The following is a 19,746-nucleotide window of genomic DNA, read 5'->3' as shown; positions in this document are numbered from 1 at the left end:
TCTATTATAGGAGCAGCTCTACCTGGCCAGGTCTTTCTCCCTCATTTCTGCTCCTTGGCCTAGGTATTATAAAACTGGAGACAAGGGAAGGAGAAAATAGGCAAGTAAACCTAAAACTTGTCTCTTCCTGGATAGAGCAGAGACTGCAAGGAGCACAATTAATTTCAGTGAGTATTGCAGTGGATGAAGAACATGAAAGAACAACATGCTGACAACTCAAGTAAATGGATTTCCCATGAAATCCACTTGTGGGTGCTTTGAATGAAGATATTCCTAATCAAAGTACCCTTAACACACCCGCCAAGCTGAACTTCAAAGGTGCTTCTGTCACTGGTGCTTGCTGAATGCTGTGTGTCATAAAAGGAGTAGCTGAATGTTTGTGAACAAAAGGACAATGAATAAAATACTTCTCCCAGCTAGAGGGCAGAGATTAAGATACACCATTTCACACGGCTCTTTTTGCAGCTCAGTTCTCTCGAAGTTTAGAGGTGGGAGGGAGGCAAAATAGAAAAAGACTGTGTTCCTGCTAGAAATGTAATATTTGCCCACTTGAAGAAACAGATCTGCAATTATCTTGTGGGAGTTTGCCCTTATTAGGAAGAGTTTTTACAACAGAAAAAATTGTTTTGAGCACAGTGATCCAGACAGTATTTTTTAAGAGCTGAAGCAGAAGCAAGCTAGTAGGTAGTAAATTAAAAAAAAAAAACACACACAAAAAACAAAACACAAAACAAATAGAAAACAACCAACTGTGCTACAGCAACATGCTTAGGGGCAGTCACTAGTCCTACAACTCTGAGAAAATGAGAGCATCCTCATGGCCTGAAAGTTCCAGTGGTGTTGAGTGCAGCTGTGGGACTAGCTTATGTCATTCTCTGTACATCCAAGTACTGAGAACTTCTGAAGCTTCAATGGATCTTGAACAACAAGGATTTAATACGCATGAAATAACACTACACCAACACTTACAAATATGCACAGGCTTTGTAGTTTAATCTCTAAAAGATGTTTCTTTCTAAAACACCCTAATCAAAATAAAAACAGAAATAAATTTTGTTTTGTTAGATATCTTCTGGCATGTGGTCTGACCATTAAATAGCTTAAAAATCCTTAGAAGGTACTTATTACAGAGGTATACACAAGTTGCAGAACAGATGAGAACTAGCCATACATCAACCTTTAATAACAATATAACAAAATATTCTTTAAAGCAGTATTAAACTTTCCCACTTTTTTGAGAAGCAATATATATGCTGACCCCTGTTTATTACTGAACTCATGCATACTTATCAAGTAACTGTAATACTGGTGGCAGTAAGTACTGGTCAAAGCATCACTATTTTGTTTTTCTTTTCACATGAAGAACAACAAGGTATCATAATAGGCTAGTAAAAGACTAATGGTGCTTCTTTGGAGCCTTCTAGGCAAGAGTTTCAAATGCTTCTTACCCTTACACCATCACCACACCATAAGAATGCATGTGGGGCAGGGAGTAGGAGTCTCAACATAACCAAGCTGTCGCAAGAACTAAGAGAAAAGCAGAGCTATGCAGGGATGTAGTTACCTTTCTTTTCCAAATACTGTTGCACAAAGGCATTGCCATGAGGAAGGATCTTCACCTACCATCTATACAAAAACACTTTGACAGCTGCAGATGAGAGGAATTATGGTACTTATATAAATAAATATTACAGTAACTATAAATAGCCTGGCTGTTAGGCCGGAATAGCAGTGCAATTATTCAAGCTGCTGAACCCAATTAAACTGTAAGACGGGGAAATTACAGAATGGGTGAAGATGGAACAGACCTCAGGAGGTCATCTGGTCCACCCCCACCCCTGCTCAAGCAAGGCCACCTTCAGCAGGTTGCCCAGGCCACGTGGAGCCATTCCAATAGCTCCAAGGAGGGAGACTCCACAACCTCTCTGGGCAACCTGTGCCAGTGCTCAGTCACCTGCACAATAAAAAGGTGTTTCATTATGTTCAGACAGAACCTCCTGTGTTCCAGGTTGTGAGCATTACCTCTGGTCCTGGCACTGGGCACCACTGAAAAGAGCCTGGCTCTGTCCTCTCTGCACCCTCCTTTCAGATATTTATGTACAATGATGAGATCCTGGCAGAGCAGTCCCAGCTCTCTCAGCCTTTCCTCACAGGAGAGGTGCTGCAGTCCCTTCATCATCTTACTGGCCCTTTGCTGAGCTTTCCCATCCCAGAAGCTACTGGCAACATTCCTCCTAATGCACTGAAATGTTGCATTTGTATAATTCTTCCTGGAAGCAGACATCTGATGGTCTGAACATCGGTGATCCAAACACCTCACTACAGCTTCACATTAAAAGTAGAATCTCAAGTCTCTTCCCTGGCTGGTTTACTTTTTTCAAACAACTGAACTCAAGGGAACCACCACTTTAGGGACTCCTTATTCTATATAGTGTTTTCTGGACAATGCATCCTTACTGCTGCTATGGGTGAAAAATCAAAGCTCTTCTTGCCTATTTACAATGTATGCAACTTTAAATGATCTCAAGGCCTCCTAATTGCTGGGTACAGAGAATCTGTCACACAAATGGTTAATAATATCCACTTTGCCAGCTTGAAAACATAGGACACGTGCCCATATGTATACACTTGACAGCATGTGTATTCACATCCACCATTTTTTTGCTTACAGTAGAACAACTTCATCTTTGTCCAGTTTGGAGAAGTTCTGTTGTCTTTGTCAGGTCCATAGGCACCCTACCCATCTGGGCTTCTTCAGACATGTTCGCTATCCTATAAGGATCTGTAATCAGTAGAGGTAGGCTCAAGAGCAGCCACAACCCGTTATCATCTCCTTCCTCTTCATGCCTGATGAGAAGAGGATTGTGGACCTGCCTGTTCATGAAAGTGCCATTCTGCTCAGTCTGAGGATAGGCAGAATACAAGAAGTGAAGAAACATAAGAAGGGACTAAAAGAGTCACATTATTTTCAGACAGTTCATTGAAAAATATCTGAATAATAACTGGAGCATTTCAAAAATACTTAAAGATGGAAGGGGAAGATGAATTACAAGTACATCATGCAAAAAAGTATTCTTTGAGGTAATAACTGTCAGCATGATAAGAATTGTTTGAACTATATAAAGAATTTAAATTTTATGCTTCTTTGCTTAAAAAATATCCACATATATACAATATTTAAAAGCCTGTGCTAACATTCTTGTGGTATGTAGGCCACGAAGTACTTCAGAAAGTATCATTTACATCTCTCTTCCAGTTTATAAAAAGTGTTAACATTGCAGCACTTGTGATTCAAATATAATCTCTGCCACTGTAATGGGACCCCTTCTGTTTTCATATCTTATCCTGATGTTCTCCATTTTTAATACCAATCCAGAAAGCATCAGAACGACTCTTCTCATCTCACGTGTGTTCTTAATGGTGGATTTTTAGAGGGATCTGCAAATATGAAGGACAGGTTCATTCAGAGGAGATAGATACATATGTTAGGAATGAATTTGTGATGTAGTTCTATGGCAGTTTAAACAACCTAACTCAGGGGTGTTATGTTTATCACCTACCCTTGGACTGATGATATATATTGCTCATGCTCTGTAACTCTTCAGTAAAAAAAAAAAAAAAGTCAGATCATATAGCAGATAATTTGGACTGACTTAAGCTGCTATGAAATGTCATGCAAAGTACATTAGCATGGAAACAAAAATAATGACAACCTGGAGATAAATAGCCGAGCTAATAACGCATGAAACCCAGTATTTTCTAAAAAGCAGAACAGGGGCATGAGATCTTTCAGCAACTTCAACTACCAGTTTTCAAAGCTGCATAGGTGAACTCCTGCTCTTACGGAGACCTGACACCAAGATTCTAACTTAAGCTAAAACAAAGCAAGGTTCAGTCAGTCACTACTTTCCTGCTAAGGTTCAGGTACAAAGTCTTAGTTATTCAGGTGTGTTAAAACACCTTGCAAAGGATTTAAATTGAGACAATGATGGAAGACATGATGAAGTCACCTTTCCTTTGTGATTTCACAAATTCATAAACAGATAAAACAACTCAGTAGCAGGCTAAGTCTGTCTATGGGATCATTGATTTCAACTTCAGGGCTCCACAAATTCAACAATCTAAAGAACACAAACTGTACGTCAAGCCAAAATTTTATTTTTTGCTACTAAGACTTTGTAGTAACAAAGTGCTTTTCATTGCATCTTTGGTTTCCATTACCACTGTAACAAATCTCAGTCTATGCCTATGCTTGCAGCCCAGCTTTTCATGTTTTATTGCTGGTTTCTGTTCTTTATTTTCTCTCCTCATTTTAAATGCTATTTGATAACTATCTGACATTCTCATATTTATACACTTACCTCTAGCTATCTTGCTGGGATATATTTTCTGAAATGGCTTGAATTCCTCAGGTGGGGGGAAGTCCTCCACAGAATGGAAAGTAAATTTAGATTCAAAGTCATCTGGGAAGTTTCAGGGAAACAAATATTAGTCACTCTTAGAGAGAGATTAAAAAAAATTGCCACAACTAATTTCAATGAAAACTGCTGACTCACTTTCCCTTGGAATTGATATCTGAGTGGCTTACTCCAGATAAACAACCTTGAGCTATCCAGCTTGTAAGCCATCCAAGTTTTCAGACTTAATTACAAACACTGCCTGGTACTAACTGAAGTCAAGCTTCTGGCTGCTGTTCCAGTTTTCTTCATTGATGATGTTGTGGTAATAGATGTATTCCTAGGTGGTTTTCAAGCAATTTAGCAAGAATGAATGGCCGATTCATTAGACCACAGAAGTAGTTCATAGCAGACTTTGCTGTATAGAGTTGAAGCCACAAAATGTCTGTGAACTGTTTTAAAGAATAGCAGTGTAAGCACAGTACAGCAACTTTTCACAACATTAAATAATTTTGCAGGTGGGACATGCAATTTCTTGTCTATTGAATGGTTCAAAACCTTTCTGAATAAGCCTCTATGAGAGAAATCTCATTGGAGAGATTGTAAAAAAAATAAAAAAAATATTGTATTGGTCTAACTATACTACCATGTTGCCATGAGAGAGACTTGCATGAGATTTTAATGTCTGAGACACAAAGGCTTTTGTACCAAAATCTTTAACTAAGGTTAATTTAGATGACATTACCAATGATATGCATATTTCCATTCTTAAGTGGTGGGTAGGGGTCATGAACTGCCCAGGCTGAGATTCCAGACTTGCTCGTAAGTTCAGTTGTTGGTGATCTGGCTGGTGGCTGTGGAGGAACAGCTAGCTTCCCAGCACCAGGTCCTGGAAAAGAGGAAGCAGACCAGCACATGAAGATCATCATGAATTAACAAAACTGACAGTAAGCTCTGCACAGAAGTGGAGGGACTATAAAAAGGAATGCAGTATTTGGGGCAGACATAGCTGGGTATTGTAGGTGATTTCACAGCTGCAGTTTGCCAAGTCTAATCATGGATTTATAACATCGAGTTTTAAATGTAAGTCACTACTTGAGCTTTCTATTGGAGCTTCCTATTTTTAGTTCTTCTAGTTCTAGGGAAAATAAGACAGTCTAAAGTATGCTTTAGTCCCATTCTAGAGGGGAAGGCCATTCTTCCACCTTCAAAGGAGCTAGAAGTTTCTTTACGAAAAATATCACTAGATGGTATCTCTAAAGCAAAATCTTTTCCTGACATTTTGGTAGCCATGCAGTGGAATTCACTTCATTCTTGTGCTTTTTACAGAGTGCCTTCAAAGTTCCTATCTTCCAGGCAGATCTACCACAGGAACTGTATAAGGGGGAGGGAGCCTGAGGCCTCCAAGTTTGCTTCTCAAACTGCATCTCTCCCTAGATAACCAAAATGGAAACCTCTAAAGTTGAATCACCAGCAGAAGCAGGCATCTTGATAAAATAGTGGTTCATCAGGCAATTCTGAAGCATCATTAATCACCACCACAAAGCAGCTGATCTGCTGCATTTAGATGGCCTTTCACTTGGCTGTCAAAGGGAACACCAGTAATCTTTCTCTCCACACGTGGCTGCTAAGATACAGGGTACAGAACATTCTCTCCAAACGTTCCTTATTAAGTAGCTGTCTGCATTTCTCAAACCCACACAGACCTAGACTCATTTTTTTTTTTAATTATCCTCATTATATCAGATCTGAGGAAAGTTCCTCCTATCATCTGCTAAAGGAAACACGAGCCAACATGCCCACTTCTTGAGCAGTTGGAGAAGCCTTTGGCTTTACCACCTTGATTATAGGGGGCACTCTGTTGTGGCTGTAGCTACCCCATCTCAATTTTATTATCTCCTGTAAAGTTTCCCAGCCAGTTACAGCAGAAGAGGGATGTTATGGGTGGGCTGGAGTTTGAGGAGCTGCACACCTGGCAGATGTTTCAATCATGGTGCTGTATGCTCTGCTGCCCTACCTTAGATTGATTTTGACTGAGTGGAAACAGCTGCTGAGCTCAGTCAGCATGCTGCTGGAGACACACCAGCACCAACACAAAAGCAAGAAACCCAGCAGTTCCAAGATATTCCTGCACTGATCGGCATGCTGCTTCCAAGAATCACAGATTAGACTATACGGGATGTATGTCCAGCGGTAAGAAGAGCCTGAGATCTGGCATGCCCATTACACACTGTGCTAATTACATTCTTCTCACACAGTGGACTTCATCCTCTTGCTACACGTACACTTTGTACCCCTCGAAGCTCTCCCCATCAGTGCAATTTCCCCCAGCAGCCCAAAGGAGTGGGAGGCCTCATTTCTACCACCGCTGCTCTCACCTCCGCCTCGACCTGCTCTCTTCTTCCTGGTCTCCACCACTGCCGCCGGCTGAGGAAGGGGTGGGGTGGGAGGAAGAGGGAGCGACTGAATTGCGGGCTTGTGCAAATGGGACAGCAAGTGTGGGGACTTGGGGGGCAGCGGCGGGGGCACGTCACCGCTGCTGGCAGTGCCGCTGAAGGCTGGGGCGGGCGGAAAGGAGAGCCTGTTCAAGGCAGGGGGCAGCGCGGGGAGAGGAGGAGGAGGAGGTGGTAGAGGCGGTGGGGGAGGTGGATGATCCCTTCCTTCAGATGGGGAGGAAGCAGCAGCAGGGAAATCGCTTGTCCTGGCTGGAAATCCACAGGGGGGTAGGGGAGGAGGAGGAGGAGGTGGGGGCGGGTGTGAAGCGCCTCCTTGGAACTTGGGTTTGTCAGCCTGAGGAGGAGGGAGCGGGGGCAGAGGAGCCGAGCTGGGGGGTGCCCCCTTGGAAGGCCTGTCTGCCGGAGGGGGGAGAGGCGGAGGAGGAGGGAAGGTGAGGGAAGGTTTGCTGGAAGCTGGAGGTGGTGGAGGAGGCGCAGGCAGGCTGGGTCGTGCGGCGCTGGCTCGTGGGGTGCTTGGAGGCTCTGGCAGGACAGCTGCCCGTGGCCCTTCGGGTGGGCTCAGGGGGCTACTGCCCGCCTTCGCAGTGCTGTTCGGTGGGGCTACGGTCTTCGGAGCCACTGCTCGGACTCCAGGAAGCTGCCCAGGCCTCCCAGCTGAAAGAGAGATATCACACGTTATACACCAGGATTTTGTTCTGAGTCATCTGACAAAAAAAGCACAAAAAGCAACTCTTCAACTTCCCCTCCCCAGTTGTCTCTCTGAGTGATTAAACCACTTAACCCAGAACATCTCATACCAACAGGTTGTCTCTGCTGTAAGGGCCTGGGAGGTGATGTGTTCCAGTGGGCACCAGGGGCTCTGCTTAGTTAAATGATGACCTGCTGAGAGACCCTGCTCTATTTCTTGGTTGCTGCAACACACAACACTTCAAGGAGAAGTTGCTTTTCTGTGAAGCCCCATGGTACTTCATATTGCCTTATCTCAGTAGCACACCCAGCTGGACACGAACGAGTGGTTGCTTGGAGGTGTCAAGAGGCCTACTGAGAAGGCCTCAAAGAACACGAGTGGATTGACACACATACGCTAACATCCTTACAGTTAAGGATTTAAGTTTAAGATTAAGAGGTTCACACAAGCATTATATAAATCTCAATCCCCTAGATTTTTAAAAGTAGTGCCTTGAAGGCTTTCCAGAAGGCGCAGGTTCAGATGTTTTCTTTTCAACAGCAAGTGCCCAAAGACTCTTGACCTTACAGAATATATTTGCCTAAGTAAATGTCAAGGATTTTTCTGAAAGCAAGATGTCGAAAAGGTATCTTATCCTATATTCACATATTCTGACAAGCATGGTCCTAGTTTAAGGATAACTCAAAGAAGCTACTGCAGTCTTGTGAGGAAGCCCAACCATAAGCAGTGCTGAGCACCTTCAGCTTGTCTTCCAGAAAACACAAATGCATGTAGAGCCTGGTTCTTCCTTTCCCAGCAAGAGCCTGAGCAGGCACCAGCTGCCCAACAGCCCCAGAGGTCATTGATGCCACCCAGAAAGAGTTTCCCCTCATTGAGGCCTGCATTTCTTGAAGTGAAAGCAGCAGAATGGCTCCCAGACATGCCTTGCTGGATCAGAACTGTACTTTTGTACCAGAAGGCAGATGTCTTTAATATTAAACTCTATAGTAACATAACAAGCCTGTAATACCAGAGAAATACACACTAACGGAGGGAAGGAAATGTGACTTTTTTGCCATTTGTGCTGAAGTTGTTAAATGCAGTATTGAAATCTGAGCTTATTTGAGGCACAATTACAAGTTTACATTAAGCTAATATAAAAAATCTCCGTGTAAAACTGCAGAGTCCACTAAATCTCTTTTTTATCCAGTGTACAGGTATTTTATTATTTACACCTTAAGGAATAAGGTACTCGAGATCTAGAAAGATGATTTCAAGCACATTATTAATTCAGCCTTTCATGGTCAGAAGATGAATTAACGGTTCAAAAAAGAAAAAAAGTGTCACTAAAGCTATCCCCAAAGTACTTTTATTCCAAATCACAGTTCACACCCCAGCTACTCTTTCATACAAACGAAGCCCTTACCTGGCAGGTCTCTCTGGCCTGCTGGTCTGAGAACGGGAAAGCCACCAGCAAATAAGCCCCCCAGAGGGGGCTGAGAACCACCTTTATTAATGGCTGGACTAGCTCCATCTCTGTTAGCTCCTTTGGGTTCTGTTACAGAAAAAAGAAAAAAAAAAAGTATAGCACAAAGCCATTTCATCGTTACTCTCAGACTGCTAGGATTAACACCAACAAACACAGCCAAGACTAGATTTTTCCTCTTTAAATTGACTCAAAGAAACTTACTGTTAGTACAGTAAATTGCCATTATTCTCTGACCAATATCTTGAAGCACAGCACCCTCTGGTGCTTTTCAATCTCAAGTCAATCATGGCACCAGCAAGAAGTTGTGTTAGACTACATTTGAAGTTATAGATCTGAAGATACTTGTTGAAAAATCTCCCTTACTGATTGCAAAGCAATGGGATGCAGTGTCCCCAGTGGAAATTTATAGGAAGACACTGAAGAAAACACCTGTCAGGAGTGATGTAGGGTTTAGTTATCATGTCAAGCTCTTTCTAACTCTATCCTTCTGTTACTTACTCTGTTTACATGTGAATCAGTTGTATATTACAAAATACACTCCTGCCTATTCACCCACTGTCCCCAAGATACTTTCTTTTAGCATATAATGCTAAGGAAGAGAAGAAAATTAAATAAAGAAAAATAAAAATCAATACCAGTGATCTGCCATTACCCAGATGTGTGGAAAAGGATTCAGGCTAGAGAAAACACTGAAAAGAAAAGGCTCTAGGAACTATTATCTTTTAAAAGTCAATCTTCTCCCTGATTTTAAATGATGATCAGACATGCATTCACAGCTAAAGGAGACTTGAGAGGGTAAACACTCCTGTCTCAAAGGAATCAAATGTATGCCTCTAGAATTTTTTGGCATATTTTGTTCTTTTTATCTATTAAAGAAAAACTCTTCTGCCAGAGCCAACAATTCCCGCTTAAACAGTTACTTTAATAAGATATTTACATGGGTTTCATCATTCACAATTTTTTTTTTTTTTTTTTGGACAGGGAATGTCTGTTAAGGTGATATCCAGTTACAGACTTTTTATGAAGTGTTAGTAGCTGCTGATCTCAAAACAGGATGTAAGTTTAGAAAGTGAGACTCTCCCCTCTTCACATCCATATTAAGCCATATTAAGATGTTGTCCCTTGATGAACTTCAAACCTGCCCTTCCATTTGAAGGGCTTTCCAGCTGACCTCCACAACCTCTAAATAGCTCTGAGGAATGGCTTCTGTAGAGCTCACCCAGGGACCTTCCTCGGGAGCCCGTACTTACTTTCAATCTGCGGTGCACTTCGGTCATTGATTTGAGTCACTTTCCTCAAGCGAGTTCCCTGCTGGATATCAGCCAACAGTGCATTTCGTGCTTTTTGGTCTTCCTTTCGCAATTTTGGTAGTTCTGAACTTGCCTGTTGACAATATAAGCATTAGACAGCAGGTACAGATAAAAATACATGCTTAGAAAGGGCACAAACAAACTTTGGGGAGAGAATTTGAAGTTACTCATCCCTGGCAGCTGTCATTTCAAAGCTTTTGGGTTCAGTCAGCCAGAACAGCATTCAGTTGTACAGAAGACATGAAACCTGGAAGTTTAAAGATAATACAAATCTAGTACTAGGGGTGTTAACATTGTTGAAAGGAAATTAGAGGGCATGCTTAAATGGTGTGTGACCTCTTGCTAGGCCGTTTATGGTCTCTGCCCCACAAATACAACCCTGACTGTCTCTCTCCTTAGCTCTTTTCATTCTATTTACAATGCTTTATAACTAAGATTTTATTTGCCACCTTAGAACAAACATCCTTCTGTTTTACACATTTTGCCCTAGGGAAAAAACTCATTAATCACATATTGAACTTACATTTGAATGTGAACATTAACTAATTTAGGTTTTCTCTCTGTATCAAAGAATTAAACCAGTTTGAGCAGACTGTCTTTACAACAATGCAGTTATATTTCAGTAAATTTTCTAGCCTATCCAAGGTCCATAAAAAGTCAGGTTGTAGTTTAAAGTTTTGTAATAAAAACAAAAACCAATATTTATTCTTTCTTCTTATTTCATCAAGTTTCCTGTTATAAAAAGTCAGAAGCACATTCTAGTTTAAAAAGTTTGGAAGTTTTGCTTTGTTGAAGCATATAAAAAGTGTCAGAGCTGCTATTTCCAAACCTCTCATGTGGTTAACAGAGGGGTATCTTCACATCATAGCAGCAATGTGCTGCTCCGTGTTTCCACATCTACTGCAAATTATCAGGGGTTACCAAGCTTCCTAAAGGGAATGAAATGTTTCTATAACTCCTAATTTTAGCATTATAGTCATAATAATGCAAAACAATACTGTCATATTAAAAAAATAAATAAAAACCAGCAACTTGGTTAGAGCATTACAAAAGCAAAACAGAAGCTTGAAAAAAAACTTATCCAGCTGCTTGAATTAATAAAACTTACAGCTTGCTAATCCTAAATGGAAAAATTACACTGTTATGCCATTACTTGTGGCTATTGTACTAGCTTAAAATCTCTCTATATTTATAGATTCGCACAGGCCCACTAGATGGCACTCCAGATTGCTGCAAATGCCAGCTGCATTCCTGACACCTGATGTAAAAACTCTGAATTATACAATCTTGTGACTGATACCGTATCTATGTATTATTTAAAAATATTAGAAAAAAACACTGTTACACAGTTTCCCAAAGTGAAACAGTGCTACCTGCCCCTGCGTTTTAGGGACAGTGAGTCTTGTTCCCGTTACGACCACCCGAAATGCTGCATGTATACAAAAAGTAGCGCTAGACTGTGTACAAGCCAGAAATGATTTCCACTCACATTTGCTTTGACAGTACTTACTGTGAAAAATGGAAATACCATAACTGGAGCAAGGATGCCTTCCCTTCTCATAAAAGCTTTTTACCGGATGCCTTCCCTTCTCATAAAAGGTTTTTACCGGTACCTTGAACTTCACGCCTCTCTACTGCAGCACGACAATTAGGATCTAGAGGGATCTGATTGAGACCTATGTTAAAATTAGCTCCAGCAGCCGTGTTTTCATTTCCAGGTTCAAGTGTCCGTATGCTCTGCCAGCTGTCCACTTCATCTCCCCAGTCTACTTTTTCTGAGCAGGTAGACTGCTGGCATATGAGAAGTCTTAATATCCAAACAGCTAGTAGACTAAAACACCCTACTTGTGGCAGCTTATATTCAACAGTGACCTGTGACTCGATACCACCTGTAGGGAGAGAAGGTTTTAATTTGTTCACCATTTCTAACACAAAAAAGAAGAAATGCTCTAAGCTGCAGGCCCAGAAGGCAGTGTAATAAGCTGCCATTGTCTTAAGACAGATCCCCTCACTTATCCCCTCACTTCAGTACAACACCATCCATACCCCAGCTTTTTTCCTCCTCAAGAAAGAGGTAACATCTTCCACATCCAGCCCGGTGGGCTCTGGTGATTGATTAGCTGTTGAGTAGCTCAATATGGATTCTTTTTCCATTACAAAGTCAGGACAGTCTGGGGTGTAACGTTGCCTGGCCGCACAGCAGTCAGAGCTCCTTTGGATTTGTTGCTTGCTGCCTGCACTTTCCAGGCCTGTGACAATTCCTGTCCAGAAACGTTTCACCAGGTATCTCACCCACTCCTCTACTGGTGTCCTGGCCCTGCAAATTTGTAGTTTACCACGTTGCTTTTTGATACACAGTCAGGACGGGACCTTCCTTCCTCTGATCAATTAACAGTGTAGACTGAGTAATAAATTAATCAGGAATTCACACTGATGCTATGCCTGCAATCCACAGCACATGAACAGGTATTGAACGTGTGTGTTGTCTATCAAGAGAAAAACAAAAAGAGAAACTCATGGGTTTTAAATCTCAACCCTGATCACATGAAATAGAAATACTGAGGCAGGAAGACAAATATATATATTTTCAGTCACTGAGGAAAAACAGCTGCAAGACAAAGGATGTAGTTCTCAGGCTGCATTTTTTCTCCTCTTGTCCGAAGGGCAGTCTCATTTATTTACAGAAACATTTCAATCTTTCAACAAAAGTCAAAAGGGAAGCAGAGGAGAATGCAAAGATCATTTATTTTATCAGATGCCAGAGCTGCCTTAGGTAACACAGACCAAAGTTAAATCCCTTACTTTATTTACACAGATCAGTACAGGAATGGTGGGATTTCATTACCCTAGTAACCATTAGGTTATTCTGCTTCCATTTCAAACATCAGGAATGGCACCGACAATACGTAGTTTGAAACAGAACAGAACAAAACACACAGGTAAATAGCTAGAACATAAGAGAAATACTTCTTTTCATCTCACCAAACTCCACTACTTCTGTCTTCAGTGTCCTAAATCACACTCAGCTATGCCATTCAGTACGGCAAAGGATCAATGTTTGGGCTACATGACAGCTCTCTAAAGTACTTGTAAACAGGAAAATACCATCAAATCACAGTATTTAGAGCAATGTTCCGGGCTATAAATCAGCAGTGATAGAAATAAACACGCTGCTCCACCACAGGAGTGGCAGGGAAGATGCACACTATAGAAATGCCAATGCAGTGAGCCCCATTTCAAGGTGCATTCCTGCTACATGTGGTATTAGCATCACTTTCAGAAAGTCACTTTACATCTTGCAAGACGGATGGGAGCATTGACCTACCCTCTGGGCTCCTATGATACTTCAAATATTTAAGAGGTATACGTGCTCAGATAGTAAAACGGTGTAAAGGCACCAGGCATTTGAAAAGTTCATAGTAGTCTTAATTATAGGGACATGCTAATTATTACCTTTCAGATGTTAAAGAGCACCCCTGCACACAGAAAAGGGGAATTCCTCTGGACTCTGAGCAGGTAGATCAGGTCATAGTAGATGCAGAAATTGTCCCATAAATGGGTTATATTTATTCTGATGTTTAAATGTGTTATGTTTTTGAATTAATGAAATAATTCAGGGCATTGTAGATCTTTATAAACATGAGAGCTGAACCAAAAATGTACCTCCAACCCTCTGGACAATCCATCAGGCAGGCAGTCATGGACCCTTGTTTCAGAATAAACCCATCACCTGATGGGAAAAAAGGATCCCATACTCCATGGGATTAGGCAGGAGCCATTAGTAAGATAAAATAAAGCACTGTTTCATCCAGAGACGCTGCATTCTCTTTCATTTCAGAAAACTTGTAAGATTTAGCATCCATACTCCTAACATGCAATGAATTGTATCATCACAGTGGATTCCCTTTTCTGGTCACTTTTTATAAGAAATACACTAAATAGAGCTGTGTAGAAAATGGATTTGTTTGCCTGAACTAGATTTAAGAAGAGTCAAAATATATTTAGCCTAATCTTAACAATATCTACTTGGTGAGATGTATAACTACATAATTAAAAATAAATAAATCAATTTGACATGTGGTATTTTATTACGGGCAGAAAGACAGAGCTCTCACTTACTGACAATTTCATTTCTTCCTGTGAATCTGGTGTCAGTCCTCCTTTCTCTCTCCCATGCCCCATTTTTCCCTAGACAAAACAGGATTTGCTGCAGAGATCAAACACAGACACTGGCAGGAGGCAAACACTGTATCTTTTAGTAAACAAAGAGTTTGAGGACAGCCCTTATCAAATCCTTCCTATTATTTTCTACACTATTCTCAGTAAAACCTGCCCAGATACTGGCTGAGGCAAGGAATCTTCCTCAGTGCAGCATGCAACACCTCTGTTTTGTGTTGTACGGACAGGGACAGGCATCACAGCAAGATGTGAAAAGATGAACAGAAAGCTTTAGGGTAGGGGATGGTTGATCACCAAGACACACACTCATGAAAACTTTCCTGGACCAGCCCTCAAACGCACAAATAATATTCCTGTATTCACAATGACTGGCATAGACAACATGGACTGCTCAGGAAGGGCGACAAAGGCAAAATTATCTGTGGAACACTGTCTGTACATAATGTCACGGATGGCCATGAACACTGGGAGGATAACAGCCTGTTTGGGCTTCGTTAATCACTCTGAGGAAGGACGATCAGTGTTCTCACTGCCCATATGGCACAACAAGGCTCTCCAAGGAGGAAAGCGTAGAGGGAGATGAGATGACTGGGTCCCTATCTGGATATAAAGCTCCTGCTCGCCTGAAGGACAGCCAGGCACAGGGCAGGTGCTCACAACAGCCTCAAAGGGCAGAGACACAAAGTAAGAGGCCACCTTATGGTAGGGTGCAACATCCTGCTGGAACACCCTCCTGGGAACAGCAGTGATGAAAAAGATCTTATGAAAAGAATAAGGGGGACCTGCTTGTGAGCAACTTACTCTGTCTGCAGCTTCCTTCCCCTCAACCACAAGCTGCTGACCACTGAGTATTTAATAGTGTCCCACAGGAAGATCTCCGTAAGGATCAAGACTAAGGGATTTAAGTGAATTCAGCTTTTAAAAGACCATATCCTTTTCAAAAACAGAATCAAGAAAAAATATTCACAGTAAGAGGCCACAATATTAGAACAAACTGCAATCTCATAATATTCATTGAAAGAATGAGGATGTTTTGGAACAAGATGCAAAATTGAAGATGCCCAGAAACATCAGTGTGAGCCAGCATGTCTTGCGTGACATAGCACAGGATTATAAATCATCTATACTTTAGTAGCCCAACCTGAAACACCAGATGAACTCGTTTCCCTCGAGATCAATCCACTATTACCAGATTTGAATTATGCCAAGAATTCACGATGTTGAATTTGTAGCAGAAGCAGTTTGCCCAGCAGGCAAGAGCACTGCTTTTTACAGAGCCTTCTCAAGCTGGCAGCTGACGTCTCCCCGGGGAACATGCTGGGAAATGCAATTGCAGCAAAACCCAGGAGCTTAGAAAAATAATAAAATAAACCCAGTTTCCAACAAGCCACAGAGATAAACATTGTCATTCTTCTGGCGTTTGCTTTAAGTGTGCGTCAGGTGTGGTTTTACTCATGCACTGTCAAGTGTTAAATAATCAAAACAAAGCCCTTCTCCAGTTTGAGGGAAAAATCCAGCAAGTCTCAACAACATAGCATATCACTTCCTTCTTGTATTTTAAGTTTTCTGAAGTGTTAGCTTATGAAGAAGCTTGCGAGATTTAGCTTGTGTTAGTTGTGGTTCATGTATTCACAACCGGGTCCTGACCTCTGATTTAAAGCCTTTCACTTATGGGGAAACCTCCCCGCGGTGCAAGACTCCACCTGTAGAGTCAATCGCAAGAGCAGAGCTGCTTCTGGTACTTGTGCTCCACAGGATGAGACTAATTATTTCTTGGCAGTCAGCCTACCTGCGTGAACATGGCTATCTCAGGGACTTCTAGCAAGCTGAGCTCCCAGCACACATAGCATGAGGGGTCACGATCCAGCCAGCGTTTCTTCTGAGGGAGCCCACGCGAGGGGACCTGCCAAATAGCTTCCTGGCAGCTAATTAAGTCATTGTTTCGAGAGAATGACAGGAGCGGGCTTTCACGATTCCAGCTACACCCAGCTAAATAATCATTAGCCGTGATCTCAGCGTTCGCCGCACCGAGTTCTGCAGCCTGAAGCTGCCGGGTTGAAAAGGTCATCGAGCAGTGTGTGTACTCAGATAGGCTGTATCCACACCAGGCCTCGCTCCTCAAAGCCAAGCAAGGGAAGTGCTGTACTCAACTTGTCAAGAGGCCTGTTCCCAGCCTCATAGCTGCTGCCTAATCCTGGCATTAGCAGGCCTAAATAATGAGGTGTTTCAGTGGGAGCGTGCTACCTGCTTGGTGCATGCCTCTAGATGCAAATGTACCATCAGACACAAAGGCAGGGAACAAAAGATTAAAATATAGCTTAGCAGGAGCCCCTCTCTCCTACATCTCTATTCCAGTGTTCGTTTCAATCACCACCTCACCACATACAGGCCCTCCTCGCTTCACATCGGCACCGCTCAGCCAGACAATGCAGCAGCTCGTGTACTTACAGGTTACATCGACCCTGCCACAAACGGAGCCCTGGGCTCATTAGCAAGGGGGTACTTAAAGAATTCCCGGGTGGGCTGCTTAATTTCGGTACGTGAATGCAAAAATGCGGCAGAATTAATGCGATGATTTATACCTGCTGAGCCACTTAGCTTTCATGTGAGTATTTAACTTGCTGACACCCACATGTGGAACACAAATTCTGGCTGTTCTTTCACTAAAATAAAAGATGCAGTAACCTAAGCCGCCAAAACGGAGGCACTGCACTGCAAAATGAAAAACTACCATAGGGGTGTTTTCCCAGCATTTCAGAAAGATCACAAGTCACATACCAGAAATACCCTTGGACTGGCTTCAAAAAATCAATTTGAATTTCACCTTCTGATTTCTACATTTTGGGGATTTAAGTTCTCAAGTTTTCCTCAGCATCAATTAAAAAACAACATGAAAATTCACGTGTAAACAAGAAAACCTGAGGTCCCGGCATTACAATGAAGATACCAGAGAGCACAAGGCTGAAAACACTGCAGAGGGATCTGGTGACACTACCTGTTTATGCTCTCCATCTACTACAGCAGGGTCCCCAAAATGACAAGGGTTATTATGAGTAGCAATAACAAAATATTCAGCAACATGTGCCAAGCCACAGAAATCACAATTTAATCTTATTCTGCTCTAAGAATGCTATGCCATTTATCCTACCCAATTACCTGTGTAGATGGAACTGATAGCTCAGAAATGCCTTTTAGCATCAAAGCAAAATTATGGTTGGCCCAAGATGGGAACATATTGAGAAACTAAAAATTTCTTGCAATGTCACATTCCAATGATGTAAAGAGGTCCAACACAAGTATTGCTATAAGTCTGGGTTCTATTTTAATTAAAAGGCTACAAGTCTAATATTAATCGACAGATGGAATTTAGTATATAGCCTTTGCACACAACACAGATGGACTAGTGATTTTTCAGGGCTATAATACCTTGTGAGAAGGATGGTAGATTAACCCATTAGCTCTCCACAGCTTCTAGTACCTGGGCTTGATCATTTACAGGTATTTATGCTACCTCTGTGACAATTTCCATAGTTTTAACCTTCAAATGCAGTAAAGTGATGCGCAAATCGTATAGGTGAGAAACGGACAGGCAAAAGAAGAGAAATAAATGTAAATGCTTTCCATTCCATGAAGACATGTATGACATATGGCATTATGAGAAAAAAAACAAACACCTACAAAACAGAACTCACTGCTTAAATACATTAGAAGTAGTGCCCGAAGAGATCTCAAGCAAAGCATTCAAGAAAATCAGTACACATGAACATACACAGTGCATGCCCCTGTACCTTTCCAGATGAAATACAAGGAGCAATGCCCAGAACTTCTGTTTTCTTTATGTTTTCTTCACCTTTCATAGTCCCTACTTATCCTTTCTGTATTTGTTTACAAGTGCAGAAGGCTACAGTGGCAACACTTAGAGATGCCATAACTTATGCAATCCTACATTTTCCACTACCTGAAAATAAAGTCAAATAAATCACACAAAAACACCTTTTTTTCCCCCCCCCCCCCCATATAATTGCCCCTCGCTTCTTTATGAAAAGAGACTGGTGTGTGATGTGATACATAATTAAAACATTATAAATCAGTTTCCTTTATTTTGGCTGGAACAAAGCACCATCAAAAATTTCAGCTATACCTTGTGCAACCCATGGCACAGTCTGTGTGATGCCAGTCATCAGCAAGATTACCAAACCTGGGCTCCCTCTAGCTCTGCTGTTTTCACCTAAACATCATGATTTAATATCTCTTGAACTAGGGGCTTCATGACAAAGTAGCAAGTATTGTCTTACTCATGGCTTGCATAAAATTTTAATAAACATGTTGATAAATATTTTCAAAATGGCACTATGCATGACTCTGCTAAGCTCTCAGAGTTCTGTTTGCCCATCTAGGCGTTTGAATGAAAACTTTATTTTCATGGGAAGTGACCTTGATTTTTACAATCAATAATTAGCAAGCATGCACATACATTTATGCATACCGATACATATACATGCACATTCTCTTTCTCGTTATATTATATTTAGTAGGCCCAGATCAGAACTCTGTAAGTCATCAACCAAGCTGTTTTACATACATACGTTGTTTTTCTCTTTCCAAAGAACAGTAGTACTAAATGTTACAGGAGCAAAACCAACTCCTACACAATTTCAAACAAGCACTGTGGTTCTCCAAATTTCTTGGAAAGGTTGGAGTAAACAGCTCAACAAGGTTTGCACTTTGACAATTGCATAAAAGAGGAAAAAAGAGCATCCCCACAAGGAATACCATAAGCTGATATTCTCCTTAACACTGGAATCCTACCTCTAGGATGAATAGTGTAAATAATGCATTTATCGACATTATACCATATAGAATTGTTCTTCTGAAATTTTATTACAAGAATAGAAAGTATGGTCAGAATAACAAACTTGGTAAACTGACAGATGTTCATCTACAACAGAAGTTCTATTAAAAAAAAAAAAAAACACAAAAAAAAACACAAAACAACAACTAAATGAGAATGCAGTAATCACTGAGATTAATCTACATGCCAGGTTAATGTTCAGCATTTTTTCAGCTTTCGTGTTTTAATCCCTGAGGTAAGCATATTCCTTTCTTCTTCTGCACTCCTAGTTTTTAGGAGGCCATTAGGGCAAATAAACTACTGGTACTACTTTACTGGGTTTAATCATTTGATCCATTGTGTTTTTTGGGGTTAAGTTCTAAGCTAAGGTTTTGATAACAACAATTCTAAAGAGAA

The 19,746-nt window shown here is 41.3% G+C and overlaps 1 protein-coding gene across 2 annotated transcripts in view; it reads right to left on the bottom strand.

The window, feature by feature from the left end:
• Positions 1-983: 983 nt before the first annotated feature.
• The window catches only part of WIPF3 (WAS/WASL interacting protein family member 3), a 36,368-nt gene continuing 17,605 nt past the window's right edge, over positions 984-19,746 (bottom strand). Inside the window, exons 1-7 of one of the 2 annotated variants that reach the window (XM_084282936.1) lie at positions 11,830-11,968; positions 10,260-10,392; positions 8,947-9,075; positions 6,776-7,507; positions 5,143-5,286; positions 4,362-4,463; positions 984-3,438 (exon numbers count right to left, since the gene is read on the bottom strand). In XM_084282936.1, the coding sequence (XP_084139062.1) occupies positions 3,398-3,438; positions 4,362-4,463; positions 5,143-5,286; positions 6,776-7,507; positions 8,947-9,075; positions 10,260-10,392; positions 11,830-11,880 (1,332 nt within the window). In that variant the 5' untranslated portion in view covers positions 11,881-11,968 and the 3' untranslated portion in view covers positions 984-3,397. Of the gene's footprint in view, positions 3,439-4,361; positions 4,464-5,142; positions 5,287-6,775; positions 7,508-8,946; positions 9,076-10,259; positions 10,393-11,829; positions 11,969-19,746 lie in introns of those variants that run through there. The other variant, XM_084282935.1, reaches the window with a different exon arrangement.

This window comes from Netta rufina, assembly GCF_964035555.1.
Source record: "Netta rufina genome assembly, chromosome: 2".
In the NCBI taxonomy this organism is placed as follows: domain Eukaryota; kingdom Metazoa; phylum Chordata; class Aves; order Anseriformes; family Anatidae; genus Netta; species Netta rufina.
This window is presented reverse-complemented; position numbering and strand designations above follow the sequence as displayed.